This window comes from Annulohypoxylon truncatum (assembly GCF_022578515.1).
Source record: "Annulohypoxylon truncatum strain CBS 140777 unplaced genomic scaffold F4807scaffold_39, whole genome shotgun sequence".
Classification (NCBI taxonomy): Eukaryota; Fungi; Ascomycota; class Sordariomycetes; order Xylariales; family Hypoxylaceae; genus Annulohypoxylon; species Annulohypoxylon truncatum.
Genome location: NW_025953825.1, coordinates 1004 through 14316, shown reverse-complemented (window position 1 = coordinate 14316; position 13313 = coordinate 1004). Strand labels below are relative to the sequence as shown.

General features: G+C 47.1%; 4 protein-coding genes across 4 annotated transcripts; 2 read left to right on the top strand and 2 right to left on the bottom strand.

Annotated features, from left to right (window-relative positions):
• Window positions 1–5068: 5068 nt before the first annotated feature.
• On the top strand, window positions 5069–6228 carry F4807DRAFT_470572 (uncharacterized protein; the record flags this gene model as incomplete). The annotated part of the gene is made up of 2 exons (XM_048002832.1): window positions 5069–5412; window positions 5522–6228. The coding sequence occupies 2 exons, from the start codon at window positions 5069–5071 to the stop codon at window positions 5850–5852; spliced, it is 675 nt and encodes a 224-aa protein (XP_047850295.1). The 3' UTR covers window positions 5853–6228.
• On the bottom strand, window positions 5934–8035 carry F4807DRAFT_441301 (uncharacterized protein). The gene is made up of 2 exons (XM_047999378.1): window positions 7776–8035; window positions 5934–7632 (listed from the first exon to the last, which is right to left on the bottom strand). The coding sequence occupies exons 1-2, from the start codon at window positions 7841–7843 to the stop codon at window positions 6312–6314; spliced, it is 1389 nt and encodes a 462-aa protein (XP_047850294.1). The 5' UTR covers window positions 7844–8035; the 3' UTR covers window positions 5934–6311.
• A 174-nt stretch (window positions 8036–8209) lies between these two features.
• F4807DRAFT_249851 (Fip1-domain-containing protein) lies at window positions 8210–9849 on the top strand. Its single transcript, XM_047994378.1, has 4 exons — window positions 8210–8536; window positions 8601–8653; window positions 8707–8921; window positions 8980–9849. The coding sequence occupies exons 1-4, from the start codon at window positions 8315–8317 to the stop codon at window positions 9564–9566; spliced, it is 1077 nt and encodes a 358-aa protein (XP_047850293.1). The 5' UTR covers window positions 8210–8314; the 3' UTR covers window positions 9567–9849.
• A 1301-nt stretch (window positions 9850–11150) lies between these two features.
• On the bottom strand, window positions 11151–12486 carry F4807DRAFT_249834 (XAP5-domain-containing protein). The gene is made up of 2 exons (XM_047994377.1): window positions 11667–12486; window positions 11151–11592 (listed from the first exon to the last, which is right to left on the bottom strand). The coding sequence occupies exons 1-2, from the start codon at window positions 12399–12401 to the stop codon at window positions 11245–11247; spliced, it is 1083 nt and encodes a 360-aa protein (XP_047850292.1). The 5' UTR covers window positions 12402–12486; the 3' UTR covers window positions 11151–11244.
• Between the last annotated feature and the right edge of the window lie 827 nt (window positions 12487–13313).

Genomic DNA, 13313 nt, shown 5'->3' with positions numbered 1-13313 from the left:
TCGGTCGGAGCTAAATGACGGGAGAAAGTCAAATCCTAAGAATTAAAAAAATTGATAAAAGTTTAGGAAGGTGTATTGGAACTGTGTACCTATGTAAGTACATGCCTGCCTACACCGGTACGAAATTCTAAGTATATACATACCTACGCGCTTCGATGTGTAAGAAAGGTACGTACATAATGTCGATGGATTATTTCATCTCATACTGTGGATGCGGACACGGGGGTTCAGAGCGGCGGGTTAGAAACTGGGCTTTTCGGAGTGTCGGTCCCTATTTTACTACCTACAACCCCTATTTTTCAAGTAGGTCCACGGGTATGTAGGTACTTGCCAATGCAGAACACTTCCCGAAGAAATAGTTCATTAGCCGGGTTAATTATTTAAGGAGATATTTCGCACTTAAAATAATGTAAGTATATCTATTATTATTATAATTACATACATACTTTTTCAATCGAGGTATTAAATGGATATCGGCAAGTTTCGATAAGCTCGGAAATGGAATGAATCCATCATTGCCATCACTATGCGCTTAAGTCAACGCATAAGTCAACACATAAGCGATTGCGGATATTACATGTTCGCCAAAAACCCGCTTGCCTCCGAACCTCGTGCATCCTACGAATGCTTAGGTATGTGTAGGTATATACGCCCGGCATATCATGGAGGATGGCATCATGGCACACTTTCGGGGGCTGCTGTTATCGGCTGACGAGGCCATGAATCGGTTAGCCGGGGCTGACTCGATGCAACCCTCGACTAGGCAACCCAGCCCGCCACGTTGGCTGCTTAGAACTTGCTCCGCCGGCCGTCAAACTACGCGCTGCCCAGTGTGAATGTTGGCGTGTTACAACCACTCAGGAGGACACACGGCACCGAATGATTCCTACTGGTCACGCGCACGCTGACCGAGATGGGGTCCGCTTCGCCGTCGCCGAAACCATTACATAGTATGGATTTGAATCGCACCTAACCCCAAAGCGCCCATTTGTCGCACAGGGAGCAAAGCCGAAGCCTGCGAGAGTCCGGATGGTAACGGTGCCTGGTAGCAAGATAGGAAAGCAACGCCATAAACCTGGACGTTTCTTCATCCAAAATTCAATATTACATCTTGCTCTACCCGCCAGGTAGGGATAGCATGCGGCATACTAGATAAGTTCAGAGTTGGCTTCGCTACAGATTACATGGACGATGTACATTGCTTCTGTGTCCGGACGGCGGATAGTCCGAGGCGGATGATCGTGCGATGAACTAGGTAACACTAGCTGCAGTGCATGTGCGCAATCGTCGTCATCCCCTTCTTACTCTTCACTTGTCGGCACCGGAACTCGTCTGGTGCAATGCCTATTCCGTCCAACCTTACTAAGGCCATGCCCCCATTACCGTCGCTGCCGTCATTACCGTACGAATACGTATGTACAAGATCCTGGGGGCCAGGGGTTTTATATTTTATTTAATCATCGTGTACTCGCCCCAATCGCTCGTTTAAGTGCCAAGTCAAATGTACCCGAACAATGTCACCTACAATCTCAAACTTTTACAGCTCCGTTCCCTACCAGGCATTCAGCTACCGCCGAAGAATCTTACTGAGCAACTCTCGATCGGCTAGGGGCCTACTACGTAGTATAGACCGCTACGACGAGAGATAAAGGATAGTTAGGTGGGGTGGGGAGGCTCGCCGAGACCTATCGTCACCTAATTAAATCGATCAATTCCCTCCCGACCGAGAGCAAAGTTAAGTGATTGGAATGGACAAGATTTAATCACGGAAGACCCATGGAACTTGATCGGACCAGCAATCACCGGATTATCACATCACGTGAATGTATGCGAAAAAGGGGCCAAGCATCGTAAACTTCCGGAAGGAGGATAAGAATAAAGTCCGCGCGCAGCCCCCCTACTTTGCAATAATACCATTTCCTGGGAGCTAAACTTCATCTTTAGCTTTCCCGGATGACTGTGGAGCCGCCGACAATCTATTACTTACGGTTGACAGGGAATCATTTTCCCTTTCCCTTTCCCTTTCCCTTCCCCGTTCCCTTTTCTTACCGTTCCCAGACAGCCTCTACACCATTCAATTCAGTATGTATTTAACGTCGAGTTAGAACAGGACCAAATTTACCATCGCTACTAAAAATAGACGACGTGTTTGTCCACAAAGGATTGTTAGTGGAAGGAAGCATGATATTCATTTTCTTCCTATCCCTCCCTCTCCCTGCGTGAGACGTGAGATGTGGGATGGCGAACTCCGTGGCAGAAAATACGGTGGTCCTCGCTCAGATAAACTGGATCAGCACTGTACGGCGGCCGAAAGATCATAAACCCCGTCAGCCCGTAATGTCGGCACGCCATACGCATTCATTTGATCTACTTAAGATGCTATGTAAGAAACAGTGGTCTGCGTTCTCCTACCCCTGTAATTATGTTTACCATCAGCACCGGATTAGACGGTCTTGTCGTACATGTGCTTGGGTATTCGCCGGAAGGCCCGGAAGTATGTACGTATACGGATGTGTCAATGTTCACCACATCGATTTGTGTGCTGTGTCTTGTGTATTGTACAATAAAGTACGATAGGCTACATCGGCACCGTACCACACCACACATCACCGAAACCCCCATGTTGCCGCGACGCCTATATATTGAGCCTGGCAATTGGTATTCGTTTGTCGGCAACAGTAGATTGAGATGGGCGGCCCGGAGCCTTTATGCTGAAGTTGGCAAATGCACCCAAACCCAGCCCGTCCAACCGCGTCCCAGCATTTACGCGATTTACACCTACATACTTGCGGGCCGGCGTTACTACCATACATGCTCCCAACCCAAACATCCACGAGGCGCCTCTCACCGACTCACGGCCGAATTCAAAAAAAAAAAAAAAAAAAAAAAAAATCGTCAACTAGGTAAGCCACCGAATGGTACCGGTCAACATATTCGGCGTATTTTTCATCACCACCTCAGGTATCTATAGCCAGTTGCCATTTGGTGGCGACACTTCCGTATGCCGATTTAGACTAACCACGTAATAATACAGCTGTTCTGGTAGAGCTCATTGCCGACATCTGCTGATAATCACGTGGCGTATGTACCCGTGAATAGCAGTGTAGCTTTGAGCAGTGGTGACGGTTAGTTCATTTGGTGCCTATCCGGTAACTAACCTAAATACTATTATTACAGTGTCGTAGAGGAACCGTTCATACAATTCAAGTAGGCTAAGGTTTCACACGTATATCTCCCATGATATCAGTGTTCAAGTTGTTGCAGTCAATCAATAATGATTGGATACGCAGGTGGCGTCACAAGCAGCATCTAGCAGTTATGGATGAACGACCCCCTACTTGCTATCCCATCTTAGGTTTACTTTCGTAAAGCCACACGTAGGAAGTGAATGGGACATATTCATTGCGAGCCCTACCGACATATTGTCACTCAGCTCGGGAGGCGGGTGATTTCCAATCGTATGTCAAGATTCATTTCTTAATATACCATCACCTTACCGGCCACTTGAAACAAGGGGTTCCCCAGAGCCAGGTGGGCGGAAGAGTGAATATACTTGTAAACAATACTTCGGTCACATGAAACTCCATACTTCTTCTTTATCCCTTTCATTTCTAGGCATAAAAAACCCATTGCATTATTAGGGTCGTGGAAGAATCACTTGACAGGATACTGATGTTACCTGAGGATATTCACCACCCTTTCAACTTTCACGTCTTCCGATGATAATAAACTACAGCGGTGGCATGAATATAATTTGTGGGAGGGCATAAAGTCAACACTACCTCTCCCCTCGCAGTCAATATCTGTTTGGGGCTTCAAGATGACGTTCTCCTTCCTCTCCTTCTCTTAAATAAACTAGTATGTGACAAAGGGATCGTAGCATCAACATTGATCGAACGAGTCCTCTCCTATCCAATGAGTAGCATATATTATCCCATTAACTCTACTTAGCTTTCTCGTGTCTTCGACAACCTATATCTTGATCTCACCGTCTAAACCCTCGTTTTCATCAATTGCCAACCTGAGAACGATGTCGGCCTTTGAAATCACTTTCAAATGTAAATACCCTCTTAAGGTGGTAGTTCAACAATACATGAGTTGCTTACGGCAATAGCTGAACACTCCCCAGCAGCTGGTAATTAAGGGGAATACCATTTCGAGGCGATTTGACTAGGCCGTTAGATACTTTCATAAGCCTTGCTTTGATGAAGTCTGTCTTTATCCTTGTAAACAACCGATTTGACTGATACTGGGGTAGTTAGAAAGCACGGGTACTAGGTAAACTGAAAGTAACAACATAGTTTGGACGTATGGCCGACCTTGTTGTCGTGGGGACGCCTCATCCTATACCAGATGGTTAATCAAGTACATGTAGTGAACAAAGTTAAAGGAGAGCTCTATGGATTACATTAGTATTGTAAACTACTACGTATAATTGTTGGTAGTGCTTGTGCCATACCTAGGTGATCTGGGGGTTCCGAAGCTCAACAACAATGAAGAACCTAAATTACCTAGTTTACCAGGCCATACATGAAAAAATAGTCGAATATTTATACAGCTCCAGTGTGCGAGTTTCTCAGTAGCAATATATTAACTCATAAAATATGCATTATAGTCAATGGTATAAGAAGAAGTGAGAAATATTCATTAATTATTCTGGAAATCATGGTATGTGCGTCGCCGTCATCCCGCTTCCTGTAGTGGCATTTGCAGAGATGCAGGTAGAGGAACGTATCCATCGCTCCAACGCTCCTCTTGTCTACTTAGTTCCCAATTCTGGCAACTTTGCCGAGCCTGCATGTCCCTAAGAATCGTGATTACCCCGCGACCCCAGCCACCTTTAGACTTCACTATCTTCATCCCGTACATCATAAATCATGCAGATCGCCGTGGTGTAAAAAGAGGAAGAAATATAGAGAGACGATAGGACTACCTACTTCAGTCAATGACAAAGTAAGGATATATCCACACCCGAAATCTGTACCTTGTCTAGCCGACTCGAAAAGTAATAGGTAAATGCTACTACGGATGTATCTGGTTCTACTCTGCGCTCACCTGTCATAGGTCAATGGAGTATCAGCCAGCACCGACACCATCTTACACGGCCCCAGCCTCTGTCCCGGCTCCAGTTCCGGCATCAATGCCTCCGGATTCTAGGTTGGAGCGCCCAGTCTCTACCCCTTTTGCGGGAACGGACATCCGATCAATAAAAACCGCCTGTGAGTTCTCGCTGGGCGAGTATCTCACCCTGCAAAAGAGACGGCGATATGACGACCCGGCTAGTGGACATCGTCTCCATACGCAGCAAGGCATCGTTATGAGTGATCTGCAGGCATTGCGTAGCGAGGTGTCGGACCTAGTCAGGACGACCGAGTCTCACAGATGGCGTCGATGGATCCTGGGTGGTCTCGCGTGAGTCCTTTTCTTCACTTCTCACTATCTTGTCACCCTCCTCATTTCCACCAAGATGCCCTCTGAAATCCGTCAGATACATTCATAGCAAGTATTAATAACCCCCCAGCGCGTCTCTCATCCCCGCCGTCCGTAGAATATTTCGTCGTTCGTCAAAAGACAACGAGGCCAACGACACCGAGTATGCCTTCAAAAGAAGTAAGTCGCTTGTTGGGCGTATCCTGGATTCCGTGCGTGGCAAAAGCAAGTTAGCATCAGTGGCCTTCTTTGTATTAGCTATCCTGTACGTGTTTCAGAGCGAGGTGTCTTTGCGAGTTGCTCGAACGGTGTCTAAGCGACTTAAGCGGCTCATCGCCAAGGTTGAGAGAGGTGACCAAGGCCTCGGGGATGACGACATGAAAGTCCTTAAAGGCTGGCGTTGGCGAGTGCTTCTGTGGTAGTAGTCGTTTAGCCCTAGGTCTGCGGAGACCGTACCCATGTTATGTTAAGAATTACAATGTGATATACATATATCTTACAGTTCTTTTTATCTCAGCTTCACGACTTGATCCCTTGGGCCCCGGGAACGAACGCCCATTGCCGTCATCATAATACGTTACCCAAGTATACCCATATGCGTCTCCCTGTTGCAGGAAGAAATCATAGAATTCGTCCTGACCTTTTCGGAACCACACCTTCTTCCTATCACTCGACCGAGCACTCCATCCTAATAGAAAGCTCCGGACCGTATCCATAAAGGTATATGTCGAAGGAAATATTCCTTGAAATACCACACATCTAAATTCCCTACAAGGACCTCCCGTGTCTTACATGTCGGGCTCAGACCCTATTTCTTATTTGGGTATCTAAAAACTACCAAGCACCGAGCCTCGTGGCCAACTTTTTAATACACTACCCTTTTAGTATACACCATTCCGATCGCGATCATTGCTGATGAAATTGCCCAACTGGAGTTGGGTCATACCCTCTCTGGCGCCGGCAACGTCGCTGGCTACCTTGAGGATGCCCTGCTGCAGCTCCCTAAGCACGGCGCTAAGCTCCTGGGCTTTCTCATTGGGACCGGTTGATGCGCCATTCTTGTTTGCCATCATCTTCTGCAACTGTTCAACCAGACTGTCAGAAACGCCGTGCATGTGCATTTCGATCTCCGTCATATTCTTCTCGTATCTCCTCACTTGATCCTCCATCTCATCTGCTGCCCTTGAGAAGAAACCGACGAGGTCCTGTCCATCAGCTTCCGTGTTGGCCGTGCCTGCGGGCTGCTGCCTGGGAGACCATATTCCGGCCGTGTGATATTGTTCAGGCAATTTCAAATTGTCAATCGCCCTGAAGCTGAGTCGTGCATGGTCAACATCCTGCCCGACCAAACCACGGGCCGCTTCGATGGACTGAGCCGCCGACGCCAACGCATTATGCGCACTTTCATATTTCTTGGCAACAAAGTTGACGTCGTTGGGAATACTCTCGAGCATCTCCTTGTGGCCTGGCATGAAGGAATCCACTTGCTCCTTGTGTCGCATTTGCTGCTGGATGAACATATCGACGAGCTCGATGTTCTTTTGCAAGTCCTCCTGGAGATCGTTGAAGCGCGTGGTGCCTTTTAGATTGCTAACGTCGATACGTACGCCGGGGACGTTCTGTTGGGTCGACTGGCCCATGGTCAGGCCGAAGCCGAGCGAGGCGCCCAAACCTATACCGGGCTGCTGCTGTGGCTGAGCCTGTCCTAGAGCGGCTGGCTGAGATTGGGCGGGCTTTAGGGAGTTACCGAACAAGCCTCCTGGCGCACCAGCACCCGCGGAAGTCGTCTGACCAGCCATGCTACCGCCGAATAACCCGCCGGTGTTCTGAGTCTGAGCCTGTGCTTGGGGTTGCGTGTGGGTCTGAGTTTGGGTGGGTTGTGCGTTTCCGAAGAGCCCACCTGCTTGTTGTGGTTGCGTTGTAGAGGTAGCTCCTCCGAATAAGCTAGAGGTCGTTTGTTGCGGCTGCGATGTTGCGGTGGAAGATGACCCGAATAGACCACCGGACTGCTGTGGCTGTGGCTGTGGCTGTAGCTGTGAAGCGGCGGCCGTAGACGACGTAGAGGGGGCGTTTCCGAATAGTCCAGACGGCTTAGGGGTTGTGGATGTGTTTCCGAAGAGGCTCGAACCGGCAGCAGGCTGAGAATTGGAAGCAGAGCCAAATAGGCCTCCAGGAGCGGGAGGTTGACTGCTACTAGATCCACTTTGTTGGGCATTCGTTGTTAGCGGTCTTGAAAACATGACGTAAATATGAGAAGGCAGACTCGGCTGGCTGCATAAGAGTGGGAAGATAGGAAGATAGGAAGATACAAATAGTGAAGAAAGAAAACAAATCTTGTAACTCACAACAAGTTCGCCGACGAAGTATTGATGGAAAGACCGCCCGGGCCACTTGCTGACCTTGATAGGGCCATAATTGCCCGCTACCTATGGATTCTGGAATGTATAATTTTCAGGCTTCGGGTGCTTTATGTACATACAGCCAAGTATTAGTACCTTCACACTTGGCTATGTATGTATGAAGGTAAATATGTAGGTAGAAGGAGGTTGAAGCATGTACAACAGTGAATGCATATTTCTGGAGTCGCGTTTAATGTGGCCTTAGCGCGCCTGCATTGTGCATTTGTACTTAGGTACTTAGGTACTAGTATTGACATACCCCTGCCCAGAGCCTGGTCATAGCTCCTTGCGGCAGCCGCAACGGGTCCAGTCCCTGCTTAGGTAGGTACGTATGTACCTAGAAGAACTAGGTAAGATATGTAGGTGCACATTAAGGTTGAACTCTGAACCACTCAACGATCAAACATTCTCAAACGTCGCTTTTCTTTCAGCACAACCAGACACGATCAAGGCTTAACCCTAGACATCTCTAGGTAGTCCGCATTATGGATATTGACGATGATGATGATTTCTACGCTCCCGACGAGCCCACAATCCACAACGATCACCCCGACCCTACCACAACAAACGTAACTACTCTACCTATACAATCGCAGCCGCAACAACAGCAGCAGCAGCAGCAGCAACAACCAGAACACCCAAATGAAGAAGACCTAGAAGAAGGAGAAGAAGAGGATGAAGGTGCTGAAATGGATGAAGACGACTCGGTATGTTTAATGGTGATACTTGGCCTGCACTATTGCTAATAATTTCTTTTTTTTGGATATGAAGGATATAGATATCATCACAGAACGAAAGGATGGTACAAATGCTCCTCCACCAACGTGGGTCTACATTCTAGCTCTTGTCCTTCTGTATCTGCTCACGTATTCGCCAGTCAATCGCGGTACAGCGACATAAGAAACATACCACAACGGTCGGCTTCGAGTGATGCCACCACCAAGCCCGCCGCTGTCAAGAAGGACGATGCATCAACGCGACCTGCCGTCAGTTCCGACCTACCTGCGGTATCTACATCGAAGGTGGACGTCAATGCAATACCCGTCTATAAACCAGTGGGAAAACCCATCACCCAAGTCAGCATCGATGAAGGTTTGTCGTGTATCTATCTTCCCTGTCTGCTCGCTTTATTGACATAGCTATATATAAGACCTCGCGGAGAATGACAAACCTTGGCGAAAACCTGGCACCGACCTCAGCGACTATTTCAACTACGGCTTCGACGAGTTTACCTGGTCTCTATACGCCGCCAAGCAGGACAACGTCCGCAACGAGTACAGTTCGGATGCCATTGCTCAGAATAACAAGAAGATGTTCGAGGACATCCAGATGATGATGATGGGCGGCATGCCGGGAATAAGTGGGGCAGGCGCATCAGGTAGCATGGCAAACATGCCCGGAATGGACGGTATTTCCCCCGAGATGCAAGCCATGATGCAACAGATGATGGCGTCCGGTCTTGACCCAAGTCAGATGGATCCTTCTGCCATGTCCGCCATGTTCTCTGGCATGCAAAACCCCGGAGGCAACGCTACTGGAGGACAAGGTAACCAGAGTCAGAATTTCGGCGGGGTCGGCCAGGGATTCAGCGGTAACCAAGGACAGAACTTCGGCTATGAGCAAAACATGGGACGAGGCGGAGGCGGCGGCGGAGGAGGGGGAGGTGGAGGGGGAGGAGCTGGGGGAACTGGGGGATTTAGTGGCCGTGGTCGAGGCGGACGCAGGAATTGGACGTAGGGGTTAGTAAGAGCGGTTGTTACCTCTTCACTACGTATCCATAATGCTTGGAATTGCCCCTCTTGATCATTATATCAGAGGTGGATTTCAAGAGAGGACGAGTACTCCGAGTAGTTGTTGGAATGCCATCTCGTAATCGTCTCGCAATATCCAGTCGTCCAGAGTGATTTGGTTTTACGCGGCCACTCGTATTGCGGTCTGGGGAAATGCTTTCCTCATCCCGCTCAGCAACAAGATATTTATACTACGAATACCGATTGCATTGGTGAGCGCTGGACATTTCCTACCCAGCGAGTCTTGGATCACGCCTTGGCATATTTCAGCTTGTCAGAGGTTATAAAGGCGATAGAGGTATCTATCATCCCTCGTAGAACCAAGGAGCCAATCAGTGATCATGTCTCAGCACGTTCTAGGAAGGTAGCAATCTGGCTAGTGATCTGCGGGTCGGAGTGCAGAGCTCGCCCTACTGACATTACCCGTGCCTTATTCGTGGCCACAGAGACAAAGGAATTGCAAGATAGGGTTTATTCGTGCTTTTAAGGCATTGCCATCCCCTTAAACAAAATACTTACATCTTACCCAACTCTAAATATGCACGAGGTCTACGATCTAATCTATATGCAGTTATGTATCACCCAAACCCTTCGTCTCCTCTTCGTCCTTCCAACCTATAGCCAATGAGGAAGTACACGTGGGCACCTGATTGCATAGCTTGGTAGCATAACACATGGTCATGTCTATACTAGATCGGGATCCAGTCTACTAAGCCGACTACGTGAGGCCGATTCTATTCTACGGTTGGCTCTTCCGGTAGAGATCCACCTCACAGTACCAAACAGCAACTAGCATCCGAGCTCTCCTCTCCGAAAGTGTGACAGAAATGCTATAGTATAATTGTTGATTGGTTGCGGCGCAATCCGTTTCCTCCAAGAAATATACATTCCAAAAGCGCCGACAAGGTATTTAGGTAGAAGAGTCCCTCGAATTGACCTAATCTCAGACTTCCCGGCCATAGCACTAATAGGTGGACTGTCGCGTTATCGAGTGACCAGCGTGATGGGACTTTCTAAGGTAGCAATCATCGCCGCCCCGACTAAGGAGCCCCGAGCGGTAGTCGAACAGAGTTCCGGCATAGCTACGGTCTTCGCGCCCACGCTTATAGCCATTCTTCGTTGTCAACAGCTGCTCGGCGCGGCGACCTTACCCCTTTACACCCAAGCTCAATGGTTGGCATGGCAAATATTGAGCGCATGCCGTGTTGTAGCCAGCCAAGGGGATATTGCTTCAGGGTGCTTTCAGTACCATGTAGTTATCATGTTAAGGGCGATATGGAAGACGAGATTTGTTCAATCCCTCAAGGAAAAGATTGCATTCGAATTCTTTACATTGTTCCTTGGGTCAGGCGGTAACTCCTTATGCCTATTGTTGTTCTGGCCAGGATGGTGGGTGATCGGAATGATCGTATGGACAGTAGGTTTATGGGTTGGTTGATGGTACCCAAGATGCCAGTACCTTGTAAGTAGTATGTGGTGAGCAGTCGGATACCTACGTCGTCTAATACTGAATTCTTAGGGAGTATACCAAGGCGAACCGATGACAACGCTTCGTCCGGTACAAAAAGCCATGGGAGACGACGAGCAAGCGGACACCTGGTCTGAAAATCGGGCAATGTGCGCGCTCAGGAGTAAAAGAAGGCATTTCCGCCAAGATCGCGCCTCACTTCCTTTTGGTAATCTTTCTCTGGGTCGAAATCTTGCCAGATGCTAGCGGGATAGATGTGTTTGTTTCGCTCATACCATCTCCGATCCACCACTTTGGTAAAGGCCGGGTCGTCAGAAGCACCCTCCACATCATTTGCCTCCGGTTCCAATCGAACGGACTTGGTGGTAGAACATCGGTTTCTGATTTGCTCGATTTCGGAATGCCCAGTTGACGATGGATCGGGAACATCAGAACGGTAGTCAAAAAGAAGTCTGCCGGTAGGGCCGACAGCTTTGTTCATGATGAAGAACATAAAGTCGTAATGCTGTACGTAAACTAGTTAGCAGGCCGTTCCATGCGGTAACTTGGCCCATAGTGTTATTATAGAAGAAAACTTACGTGAGGAATGATAATATTCCCACGAACCATCATCAAATCATCTACCCCAACTCGAGCCCATTCCCTCCTCGCATTTGCCTTCTCGCCCACCCCGAGGTCGGCACCAACCTTTCTACTCTTATCGAGGAACACCCATACGAAATCTCCCTTCTTAACACGGACGGCACCTCCCGGGATGTCTGTTCCATCATAGAACACAAAGGGTATGACAATATCGGCCGTCTTCACTGCCTCTTGTCGCAGGAGAAACTCGCGTCGTAGGGCTTCTCTCTCTGTCGCCTCACGCCGGAGGGCAGCTTTGGTTACAGATCGCGGGACAACCGACACGGAGGAGTTGGCCTTAAATTTGAACTTCTGCTTTCCCAATTCCTTTTTGACATTGCGCTCATCTTCTACGTCAACATTATCGGCAATATCTTCGTCGTCCACGAACGACAACTTGGCACCGCCAGCTCTATCGGACTTTTTCCCATTTTCCTTCCCCTTTCTCTTCTTCTTCTTGGGCGGAATAGACGCGTCGCTGGCGTTGTCGGGAGTCAGAGAGCATGAACGGTCGGGAGATTCTAGAGGTGCGCCAGATATGATCGCCTCTCGCGCTTCACGTTCTTGCTGCTCGAGGACCTCGGCGCGTCGTTTACGAAAGTCGGATAAGGCAACAAGCCCGACAGTATTCGTGGAGAGTCTTTCCTGGGTAGTCTTATTTTGAGACGTGAAACGAGAGTCGGAGGAGGACATTATTAAAGGGTAAAGGATTTAATATATTCAAGGTTACAAAAGGGTGTTGATTCAAAATGGGTCCCAGGAAAATGCTTATCAAAATTGCTTGTCGCAGTAATTTTTGTCTCAGCGTTGCTTATCTCCGCCGCGCAGTACCGCTAAAATGGCGCTACCGCGTTCGAACGGTGTGTAGAACACCCTCTAACGCTACGCTTACGTTTAATCAATTATTCCTCGCCCAATTCAAGTTCAAATCTCTTGCAATTATAATAGATTGAAAGCGCTCAATTTATTCTATATGGAGCATGATTTGCAGGGCCTGAAGCGGGACTTTGGAGGAGATATTAAGCGTTTAAAACATTGATCGGATGGAAGCAATTTTAACGCTTGCGATTGCGATTTATATATTCTTTTAATTTTAATGTAAAATTATCTCAGCTAGCTCAGATTAGAGTTTGAGGAATTAACCATACCTAGCCATACTGCGCGTGGCCCGCATGGTCCGTGCTAATGTATTTATAGGGCAAGGCGCAGCTTTCCTTAAACTTTAATCTAAGGTTAAATAGTGTAAAAACCTTTATTAAAACTATAAATTAAAACTATTCTTAAAATTTAAATATAAATTATATTATAACCACGTATAATATATTTTAAAAAATATAACTCGGGGTTAATAATAAATAATTTAAAATTTTTTAATTATTTAAAATATTATTTAAATTTAAATTTAATATATTTTAATTTTTAAAAATTAAAAATTTAAAACTATAAAATTATAAAAATTATATTTATTTATTTTAAAATAATAATATTATTATTAATAATTAAATTAATTTAAAATTTAATAATTATATAAAACTTTAATAATTTTACGTTTAAAGTTATTTATATATTTAATATTTTAAATAATTATTATATAAAAACTTTATT